The sequence below is a fragment of the Adiantum capillus-veneris genome, chromosome 1 (genome assembly GCF_014529385.1).
Source record: "Adiantum capillus-veneris isolate H3 chromosome 1, ASM1452938v2, whole genome shotgun sequence".
NCBI classification, from domain to species: Eukaryota; Viridiplantae; Streptophyta; class Polypodiopsida; order Polypodiales; family Pteridaceae; genus Adiantum; species Adiantum capillus-veneris.
In genome coordinates this window covers 179,758,428-179,769,037 of record NC_140931.1, presented here as the reverse complement: position 1 = coordinate 179,769,037, position 10,610 = coordinate 179,758,428, and the positions used below count along the sequence as shown (strand labels likewise).

The window sequence follows — 10,610 nt, the reverse complement described above, 5'->3', positions numbered from 1 at the left end:
TGTGTGTGTTTTAGTAGATTTTTGTGGTGTGCCAATACGCATAAAGAATTGGTCTACATGTGTTAAGGCGGACCAGGGTCAACGGGTTGGTGAGGCATGGATTGTGAATGAGAGATCACAAGCAGGTGGGGTCCACGTTGGGGTATGCAGGATGGGCCCCTCACTAGGAAAATGGGAGACAATGGCAGTGGGCCTAGATTATTGGCATCACACATGTAGCCCATGTGGTTATAGGACCAAGTGTAATGGCATGGATGGACCGCCCATAAAGGAAGGTCTCCAACATGGGGTTGCAATATAAAGCGAGGGGATTACATCCATCTTTGAGGCCAAATGCCTAAGGTCCTACGGATAAATAGACACTACTACAAATTTGAAATACCCGAATGAGTTCAAATAGACTCATGAAATCATGGAGTAAATATGTATAAAATTCAAATAAATTGGCATCAATGATGACAACCATGGCAAGAATGCATAGTTTGATTGCACACCTCAAGTGGACATTTTTTTATTGCCAAATTTATTTGTGAGGCTCATTTCTAGCAGAGCAAAAATTTTGTGTATAAGTTAGTTTCTAGTAGCAATTGCTAGAATCGAGAGGTGCCAACAAATATAAGCCACTTGGGTGGTGATATTGGTAGGTAGCATGATGCGCGGGTGTGTATAGTTGGGTGACAAAGAGTGCGGGTGACATGCTTCATCCAAGGGCTCAAGGAAGGCCTTGCAATGGTGCGGTAGGAGTTGGGTGCACAACTCACTTTGGGCGAGAGTTTCGACACTTTGGAATGGTGGGATAATTGGGGTTGGATTCCTACAATGCAAACTAGAAGGGAGAGGAATTGCATGTGGAAAGAGGGCTTCATACTACCTCTTGTGCCCGGCAAGCAACACAGCATAGGCTGTAGGACGAGGAGGGAAAGAGGAGAGCGATGGGGAAGTTGTACAAAGCACATGACAATGGCAGCGTTAATGTGGGTCTCTGAAACCTGTGGGTGGTCTAGCGTGATTTTGGGTTGTATTCCCGGCATCACCTCCTACACCAAGGACCACATGCCGGTGTGCGGTCCAGTATCAACAATGCTGAACTTTTTTTTTCCAAAACTTGACAAAATTGCTCACGGTGCAGTTGTGTGGTCCAATGGAGTGATAAAAAAATACTATTTTTCCAAACATACAAAATTCCTTTTCTTGAACTTACCAAGAGGAAATTTCAAAGCATTATGTTATTTTTTCCATTTTTTACACTGTTTTTCTCTATTTTGGGATGGAATTTCTCCTTTTGTTCTTGCCCTCACCTGGCATTTTTGAAATTGAAAACGACACAATATGTCGCTACAATTTTAAACAAATCCTTAAAACTGTGAATATGCTGATGATGCTTTTATCACTCAAAAGGAGCAAGGTCAATGTGAGGTAAGCAAGACAAACAGGTGGCGTATAGTCTCTCTCTCTCTCTCTCTCTCTCTCTCTCTCGTTGTGCAACTACTGGTGTGCATGGTGATTGTTCTTTTTGTAGGCAACCAATATTTCCTATATTGATCCCTCGCTATACATCTAACTACGTTGGAGATGCTCTATCTCTCTCTTATTCTTGCTCGCTTGCATGTGTGCTCATCACTACAATTGATGCAATTAACATCTCTCTCTCTCTCTCTCTCTCTCTCTCTCTCTCTCTCTCTCTCTCTCTCTCTCGTTGTGCAACTACTGGTGTGCATGGTGATTGTTCTTTTCGTAGGCAACCAATATTGCCTATATTGATCCCTCGCTATACATCTAACTACATTGGAGATGCTCTATCGCTCTCTTATTCTCGCTCGCTTGCTTGCTTGCATGTGTGTTCATCACTACAATTGATGCAATTAACACATCTCTCTCTCTCTCTCTCTCTCTCTCTCTCTCTCCCTCCCCCCAATATCAAGGATTTTGTGCCATAAAGCCTTGCAAGATTGTGTGATAGGAAAGACATGGAACATGTACGACAACAAGAGTAGGAGAAGTGGGAGGAAGCAAAAAGATGAGGGAGAATGGAAGAAGGTGGGCAAAGGGAAGGAGAATATGCCTATGTATTGAATTTGTTTAAGAGTATGCCACATACGTTTTAAAAAAAAGAAATTACAAAGCAAATTAGAACAGATTCAAAGAGCTCGGAAAATAGTAGCATTGTTGAATGGACAACCTTTAACCTTGTCTCTCGGTTGCAAACGACGCTTGTTTGCATGCTAACCACATCTCTCTCTCCCTCTCTCTCTCTCTCTCTCTCTCTCTCTCGGAGACTACATAGTAGGTTCTTTGTGTGTGTGTGTGTGTGTGTGTGTTTTCCCATGATCATGAAGTTGTAAATTCTGGCATAGCTACATGCAATGTAGGTCAAAGTGGTTGAGTATAGCTTGAATAGTTTGCAAGAGGTTTTACGGCCCTGTGTGTGTGTGTGTGTGTGTTGTGAGGAGGAAGACCTGGGGCTTAGGGGAAGTGTAGCCTCTATAAAAGCCGAGGAGGATGGCAAAGAGAAGGGGAAAGAGGTGCATGCGCAGTCTGAGGAGGATGGGCATGCAACCTGCATACAAAGGACAAGGGGGAATTACATATGCAAACTACATGATACGAATTGAGGGAATCTGGCATCTTTAAAGTATTATTACTAGTATTTTATAAAAGCGAACCAGTATGTACTAGATCAATATTAAACTGAGACACAATTTTTTGATGGAAATAATTGCAGCAAGGACCGCACGCCGGCGCGCGGTCCTCCAGGCATCTAGCTGGGGTGGTGGTTAACATCTATGGAGAACCGTCAGGGGTCCTACTCTCTCGCTCTCGTCATCACTGGAGGTTAATCTCTGTTGCCCAGCGCCTGCACATTCAACATCTCTTGAAGGCACTCTGATATGAATACACTGCATAAGAAGCTCCTTCCACGACTCCTCGATTGGAAGCAATCGCAAGCAGAGAGCAGGAGCTGGTGGTGTACTTCCTCGCTGCTTATTCTCGTATTGGTGGGCTTTCTCCTGCAGTGGAACGAGCATCCCTCATAGCCCTCTGTTGCGTCCAGTTGGCCCAGTTGCTTACCTGTCCCAATGGTCTCACAGAACATGCTCCAGCCTCCAGGTTTACCTCTTATTGCTTCACCGCACATCATCTTACCTCTCAATCCTCCTCATCGATGGCCCTTTCTCGGGCACACGCATGGGGAAGGGTAAGAGCCCCTCGAAACCATCTAGTGGAAGTCGTATAAACAGGGGGGGAATAATACACGAACTCCACTCTACGTTTGGTACGGCAGCGATACACAACTCTGCTCAAAAGTCCCAACAGCATCTCCACCTCCAGCAACTACACTTGGCCGTCGTCTGCATTCTCCTTGGCCTCCTCATCCACCCTCCTCTCATAGCTTTGCTACCCCTTATCCACCAGAGGCCTTTCCCGAGGCCTTCTCGTTTGTGAAGAAGACAGAGTTCTACTCGCCTTTTCCTGCACCGAGCATCGCCCTCGGTTCCATCCATAATACGGTTTCCTTCCTCCGCCTTTTTTACAACCTCGTTGACATCAACTCTCTTGTGGTGTGATCAGCCCCTTGTAGCCCACTGCACCCAGATGCTCCTCTCTCAAGCTCTATTTAATTCTCTCGTTGTTTGTGTGTACTTGGCCCAGCTGGCAAGTTCTCCACCCTTTTGCTCTACTTCTTTCTTTCAGCTTCTCAGAGCGGGGACCTAGCATTGATTGTAGCAACATCTTTGGCTGCAATAACTTCTTTTGTAGGGATAGCGGCACCATTTTTGGTTGCTTTGAGGTCTACACCAATGTCTTCAGGGTCGTGGGTGCCATTAGTTTTGATGGTTGTGGGCTTTGCGATGTCAGATTTGGTTGCTATGATGGATACATCAGTAGCAACTACGGCAACAAGGGTAGTCTTTCTTGACTGTAGGAGCTTTTAATCCTAGAGGGATGGCAGCAACTCTAGCAACAATAGGCTTGTCTGCAGGTGGTGCGATAACCCACTTCGACGGCAGCAAGCCTGACAGTTATCTTGGTCATAGAGGTGCCGTCAGTCACAACTGCATTGATGGAAGCACTCTTCAACTGCAGGGGATGCATCAATGGTCTCGGCAAGAAGAGTTGTAGCAGCTTCTGCATTTGCTAAGGGGTGAGCGATGCGATCTAATTCTCGTACAAGATTTGCAACATCATCTTCTTCAGGGTTTGTGACACGTGGTGCAGTGCCCGGAGGTATGGTACTCTCAACGGTGAGGTTTGCAACATCGCTTTTGTTAACATATGTTGCAATTACAGAAGCACGAGCAGGCTTGGCTGTAGTACCAAGAGCAGGCCTTTCACAAGCTTGGTCCGCAACTTGTTGTTTTATGCCAAGGAATGTTGTGGTGGTGCCAACAACCACGTCGCATAGTGGGTTGGCAGTGCAAGGGGCCGAGCATGGTGGATAGCTTGGACCGAGGCGGTGACAGCTCGTCCAGCTCGCCTACTCTTTTGTAGCCTTTCTAACTCTTAGTAGCACTTTTGAATTGGATGATTAGATTATATGAAATGATATCGGTCGTCCACAATGACTTGGAGCTTTTGTGCTTTGCGTTCAGTACGCCTGAGGATGAGCTTAGGCGTGCTGAGTTTTGGCGGAATGTGCAGGCGAAGAGGGTGGCGAGGAATCATAGGGAGCTGATTAGGTATATATACGCTAACAAGGTGGGGCTATATTTTCTGAGATGAGATGTTTGGATGTAGAGGATATGTTCGTGAGGCTTGCGGTAGAGCACATGGTGGGACTCGCGGAGGATGTGACATGGGATGTGGGGGTGGAGGGGTGGCTGACCCTGCTGTAGGAGGTGTTGACAAAGTTGGCAGACAAGGTGGGGACCGGCAGGTAGGTTGAGTGGCCGCCACAAGCATCAGGTACTAGCATGCTTGAGCCCCAAAGGATTGCGCCTCATTCAGAGTACAAAAAATCCTAGGGGGATGTTGTTGGTGCACCCCCTTGTGGATATTATCAACCCCACCTCAAAGCACTCTCTCGCTCTTGTTAGAGCCCTTATTATATTCTATGAGCACCTCTGAAGCATCCCCCTACGGCCTGTTCTTTTGTTCTAGAGGGTAGGTCGTGGCCCAAGTTGGTGCTCATGGTTTTTTGAATTTCTTGCAGTAGGTGCCCCTACTATGACTAAATTTGAAGGTTTTCACACTAAATTACACTACATTTCTCCAAAATTTGTAGGTTTTAATCTTACCCTCAAATCTAAAATTTAGAGGTAAATCTCAAAATTTTAGGTGGGATCACACTTAACCTAGGTTTTTTTTAGCATTAACTATAAATGAATCATCTTATGTCTTGTGCAGACCGCAGCTCTCTCAAAAATCTTGCCCATTCTCAAGGTACTCTTTTACTTTTAGACGGACCAAATTCATAGTTGACACATTTGATTGGGTCAAAGTAATTTCAATCAAAATTGTGTTGATGGATTGGACATAATTTTATTAAAAAAATATAAAATATTTTAGCGTCTTCAAAATTAAGAATCTCACATTCTAAAAATTGGTTAATATTTTTATATATTTTAGTGTCTTCAAAATTCAGGATCAGTACAGCATTTCAGTGTTTCAGACGATTTAGAACCCCAACAACCCATCTTGAGTGAGCCTGCAGTCAAGAATGATTAGGAACATAACCATTTATGGACCAGAGCATGGCCACAAGCTTATTTATACGAATCTGCTGCTCCGACAGACATGGCAATGGCCATGCTTCCGAGTGTTAAGTGTAATTTCTCCCTTAAAGAGGCAAAGATGAGCAATGCCCATGGTATGAAAGTCCTTGCCTAGAGATTATTAAAGCAATCATCTGTTGTCTTGGATGCTAGAAATTTGGTCAGTCTCATCCATTCATCGATGGAAAAAATGGGTTTACAAAGTCAATGATAGAAATGGGTTTGCAAAGTCAATGTAAGATGACATGTTTTGGGGTTCTACAAAATCAAACAAGCAGATGTATGCGATTCATTAATGATGGCTTACATGATATTAAGCACGGAGTTGTCGCACCATGTTTTTGGGGTTGCAAAAAATACATCTCATCCGGGTTGAACCCCATGGGGGTTGTGGAGGGTTATGTTTGGTTTTGCATTTACTTTGCTACTACACTATCCTCTATAGAGTAACTATTGAGGTCTTCATCTTGGCTTTTTTATTTTATGCACTCGATCGGTTATTTGTTTGCTCGGAAGTATTCACTCAAGAATTGGGATTCCTCAAGTAGAATTATCCAAGATAGTGATGATGATTGTAATGTTTCTAATTTGGCTAACCAAAGTCTCCTATTGAAAGTTGAAGCAAGGAAGCATTTTGTATATGCAAAGATCTAAATCAATAGTGCACATACCTTGTTACAAACCAAAAATTTATCTTCACAATAAGGACAAGACGGGCTTAGAAATAAGAAATTGATTATAATGCTACACATTTTACATAGCATCATCATCAACATGATGTAAAATCTTCAATTAAAGAGGTTGGGGGACATTAGAAATAACAAGGCATTCTTGACATGCATGTGATACTTGTTTGATAGCAAGGTAAGGATAGTTATACAAGGAAATGATATTCTTGGCAACTTTTCTCATCCTCCACCTAAAAAACTAAAGTACCTTTAGGTACTCTTGTGGTAGCCACTCACTATCTACACCTTTACTTTTGTGGCATTGAGGTTACTACAATGTTGATGAAATAAGGGGATGTGGCTGCTTGGTATTGCAATGGAGATGGAATAAGGGGATGTGGATGCTTGGTATTGCAATGGAGGTATTGTAAGATTCTTCACAAACCAAGAATAGAGTGTTTTACATCTCTGCACATGGTTGCTTTTTGCAGCTCTCCCCGTTGACTTTGTAGTAAACACAAAATTTTGTGAGTACAAAGGGATAAAGTATAAAATGATATCATTCTAATAATCTAGTGACAATTATACAATGAATAAACTAGAAGGAGAAGCTTGGACAACTCACCATACATAATGAGTCTTACTTTCACTGAAAGACTCAATCGCATGCTATGCAACACTAGATGGTGCATCAAAGCCACCAAAAAAATATGTGACACCCTAATGGCATGAAGCATTTTGCTTACTTTTGTTGATAGAGGTGTGCATTTTGCTTACTTTTGTTGATAGAGGTGTGAAACCCTAGGGGTTGTTTGTCTTTAGCATGATAAAGTTAGATATGGAGGTGCTATCAAGCTCTAAATGTAAGCTACAAGGAAAGTTTCATTACCATATTATCATTATATTGGAGGTGAATCCTTACAACTTCCAATCACCTCTTACACCTCCTGTTGTTGTGGCATACAGGTACTTTGAGCCAATCCTTTTGCTTCCTTCAAGAGTAGAAGTCTGCATGTAGTGTGAGTTAATAAAAGTAGGAGCAGAAGGAGGAAGATCTTGTTTCATACTGCAATGGAGGTGATAGAAGAGTCAGGAGCTAGCTTGGTGTGAAAATATGTGATGGATAGGGGAAGAGAAGGGGGAGGATCTTGCTTGGTGATACACTAGAGGTGGAAGAAAGCTAGTAGAGAGAGAATGTGTGACTATAGGGTGCATGTGGCTATTGCAGCAACAATGAAGAGCTTGGGAAAAGGTTTGTAGAGAGAGAAAATCACTTTTTAGCTACATGATAGGTTTGAAAAAAAATTGGAGAGTAGAAAGTGATGTTTTGAAGTTTTGTTTTGGTTTAAGTTGCACGCTTTTACTTTTAAAGGTCAAAAAATACTTTTTTGACCATAAAATAGGTTTGGGGGGCTTTTAAAGAGGGGAAATATGAGTTTTGAACATTTTTAAAAATTTCAAATCTTTAGTGTATTTTTGAATCCGGGTCAAAAGGTGCGGGAAAAGAGGTCAAAGTGGGTCCCCCCCCTCCCCTAGCCACCTCCCTTACCTTCTCACTAGTTAGGTAAGAGGCCATTAAGAGGTGTAAGGATAGCTTGTCCCCGTACTTTTTTGAGGGTATAGAGTGTGTCCACCACCTCTTCCTATTGAGTGACCTCTAATTAACCTTAATCCCAAAGGGCCCCTACAGGGTTCATACTTTTCCTAATGATCTAGCTTGATCCATTGTTCATCCATGTCATTGGTCAGTTTCAATTGCTATAATTGTTGTTGAAGTACCTTGATGACCTTCTTGTCTTGTTCTTGTCCATATTTAGTATTAATCATAATATTATTTGTGGCAAGAAGCTTCTACTTGATTTCTTAAAATTTAATAATCTCCTTTCCAACTTATCCTCTAAACATGTAATGTCAAACTGTTTGACAAAAGTTTAGGCTTCCATCATCAGATCGATTGCATCAACATCACAATCTCCATTTACAAAAGATTCTATAATAGTTGCATTGGTAGTACATCTAGCCTCTTTCTTCTTGGATTCTTTTGCCTTCAACTCAAGACATTGCTTTATTAAGTGATGCTTAGCCTTGCAATAATGGCAATGCATCTTCTTGTTGCCTTTTTCATTAGAATTTCCAAATGAGGTACTTTTAGTAGAAGCACTAGACATACGCGATCTACTACTCACAAGTGAACCACGAGAAATGGATGAATTGCTATTACCACCTCGTCTTTGAGTAGCAACAAAAGCCTATTCAATTGCACACTCTTTCGCGATTGTTTGGTGGACACACTGGAATGTCGCTTAGAAAGCGGATATACACCAAAATTTGTTGTACTCAATCTTTTTTTCAAAAGAAGTGGTGTAACTAGGTAATGAGGATTATCAAATTGTAATATAATCTATCATTCCTTCTTAGCCTCTCTGAGCCTACAAACCATGTAAGTGGCCGAATGGCCGTGGGAAAGAGTCCCTAGCTCTTAAGTCAAAACCCTTAGTTTTGTAAAACCCACTATCATTATCTTTGCAAAAGTAATTGGATGTCAACAAATGAGAGCTTCTTTGCGTCTACAAAAGTGTATTCAATCTTTCTCTATGTCTGATAATCATGAATTCGATTCTGAATAGCACATTATGTTCCTTGTCTCTTGCTCTTCAATCTAAGTGTAATAATTCCCAATTCTGTCATGGTTCGCGACATCTTGTTTTGAGCTAAATGCATTGAGTTGAGGTCTTAAATGGTTGTTTTTTGATGTTTTGACCTTGGAAGAGTGTTTCTATGATTAAGGGGGACCTTTTCATGTAGTTTTGTGTCAGTTTTCTCTACATCTTTTGGGATTTATTCTTGGCTGCATTGTCTGCTTCATGAGTTAAAGAGAGAGAGAGAGAGGGATATTAATTTAGTCTGTAATATAAAATTATTTGAGGGATTCTATCCTATGCTACCATAGAAACTATTGAGGAAGCCTCTACTTAATAGGTCTTCTATCATCTCACTTGGTTTATTTTACCTTAAATGTTGAGAATTTATGGGTTATGCTACATGTGATGGCTAGCTAGGTTTCTTTTTGGGACCTACTTTGAAGGATAAAACTGCTACATAACATCAGGCTTCTAGCTGCATTATGATGGTGGTCTCTTTGCTTGATTAATGCTTGATTGTTTACCTTACTATAAATGGAGATAATTTTGATAGGCTAAGAGATGATGTACTTTTTTATGCATTTATTGGATGTGACTCATACAAAGGATCCTATTGTACCATACTCTATCTTGTATCTAATTTAGTTTTGTTCAAATTGACTGATTAGTGATCTTATAGCCTATTTGTTTGTTTGAAGCACCAGATTATTGTCAGGATCTCTACTAAATGGTTGAGGACTAGATGTTAATACTAAAATTTTTGTTTTACATTGGTCTAAATGTGTTGTTTGAAAGAGGTGATACTTGAGGATTTTTTTGGATTTTGGCTAAGTGCTTGACGACTTCATACCTACTTTTGGATCTGGGTTGATGCTTCAACTCATTCGATGATTCTGATGGGAATTTTTTTAGGATTCTTGGAGTAGTTATAGTGGGTGGACTGGTTCAAGTAGTTGCTCTGTACCTTGTTTTTTTTTTCGGAGAAAAGATCCTTCTATTAGTTAATGAAAATTGCCCATAGGGCTTTGAACCACCTCTGCAAGAGAGGGCTACAACAAGCATGATGGGGAGACTCTCCCAATGAAAAACAACATATATACAATGAGGCTAAATCAAGAGATGGGAGGAGGGAAGAACCACACAGGTGGACAGTAGTGCCATCTGAGCACCCCCTAGACTATGGTGTAGAAAGGCCCAGGGCGCCAGAGTCGAAGGAAAGCCTCGCGGCGCTCCCGCATGCGATCGGAGCTGCCCTGTAGTCCCTCAAGCTGTCCTCTAAGAGTATGGATTAGCTCTAGCCAAAAGTCACGAACAGTCTCTGCTGGTGGACAGGGCGAGCCTCAAAGATGCGGAAACAGTGGGCCCGCCAGATGAACCAAAGTGTCAAGCCACTAATGAGCTCCCAACACTCCTCTCTCTCACTGCACCACTCTTATGGAGTAAGCTCTGTAGCAAGCTAGAGTGTAGGACGTCCCCCCTGCATCACTATCATCCTACTGGTGAAAGATAGCTCAAACTGAAATGTCGGGCTTGTGAGGGTGGACCAAGCCGCTGCCCCCCAAGTGTACTGTCGAGCCATGGAGAGA

At 42.1% G+C, this 10,610-nt stretch overlaps 1 protein-coding gene and 1 pseudogene across 1 annotated transcript; one reads left to right on the top strand and one right to left on the bottom strand.

The window, feature by feature from the left end:
- Positions 1-2,783: 2,783 nt before the first annotated feature.
- Positions 2,784-3,566, top strand: LOC147466087 (uncharacterized). The gene is made up of 3 exons (XM_086513334.1): positions 2,784-2,832; positions 2,907-3,108; positions 3,284-3,566. The coding sequence occupies exons 1-3, from the start codon at positions 2,784-2,786 to the stop codon at positions 3,564-3,566; spliced, it is 534 nt and encodes a 177-aa protein (XP_086369460.1).
- A 131-nt stretch (positions 3,567-3,697) lies between these two features.
- On the bottom strand, positions 3,698-4,915 carry LOC147466086 (uncharacterized; annotated as a pseudogene).
- Between the last annotated feature and the right edge of the window lie 5,695 nt (positions 4,916-10,610).

What these genes read in the sequence shown, in the direction of transcription:
- LOC147466087 (XM_086513334.1), top strand. Translation starts at nt 2,784, where the DNA reads ATGGAGAACCGTCAGGGGTCCTACTCTCTCGCTCTCGTCATCACTGGA. An exon ending in CGCTCTCGTCATCACTGGAG is followed by an intron (nt 2,833 to 2,906) that starts GTTAATCTCTGT and finishes ACACTGCATAAG; the next exon opens with AAGCTCCTTCCACGACTCCT. An exon ending in GAACATGCTCCAGCCTCCAG is followed by an intron (nt 3,109 to 3,283) that starts GTTTACCTCTTA and finishes TTGGTACGGCAG; the next exon opens with CGATACACAACTCTGCTCAA.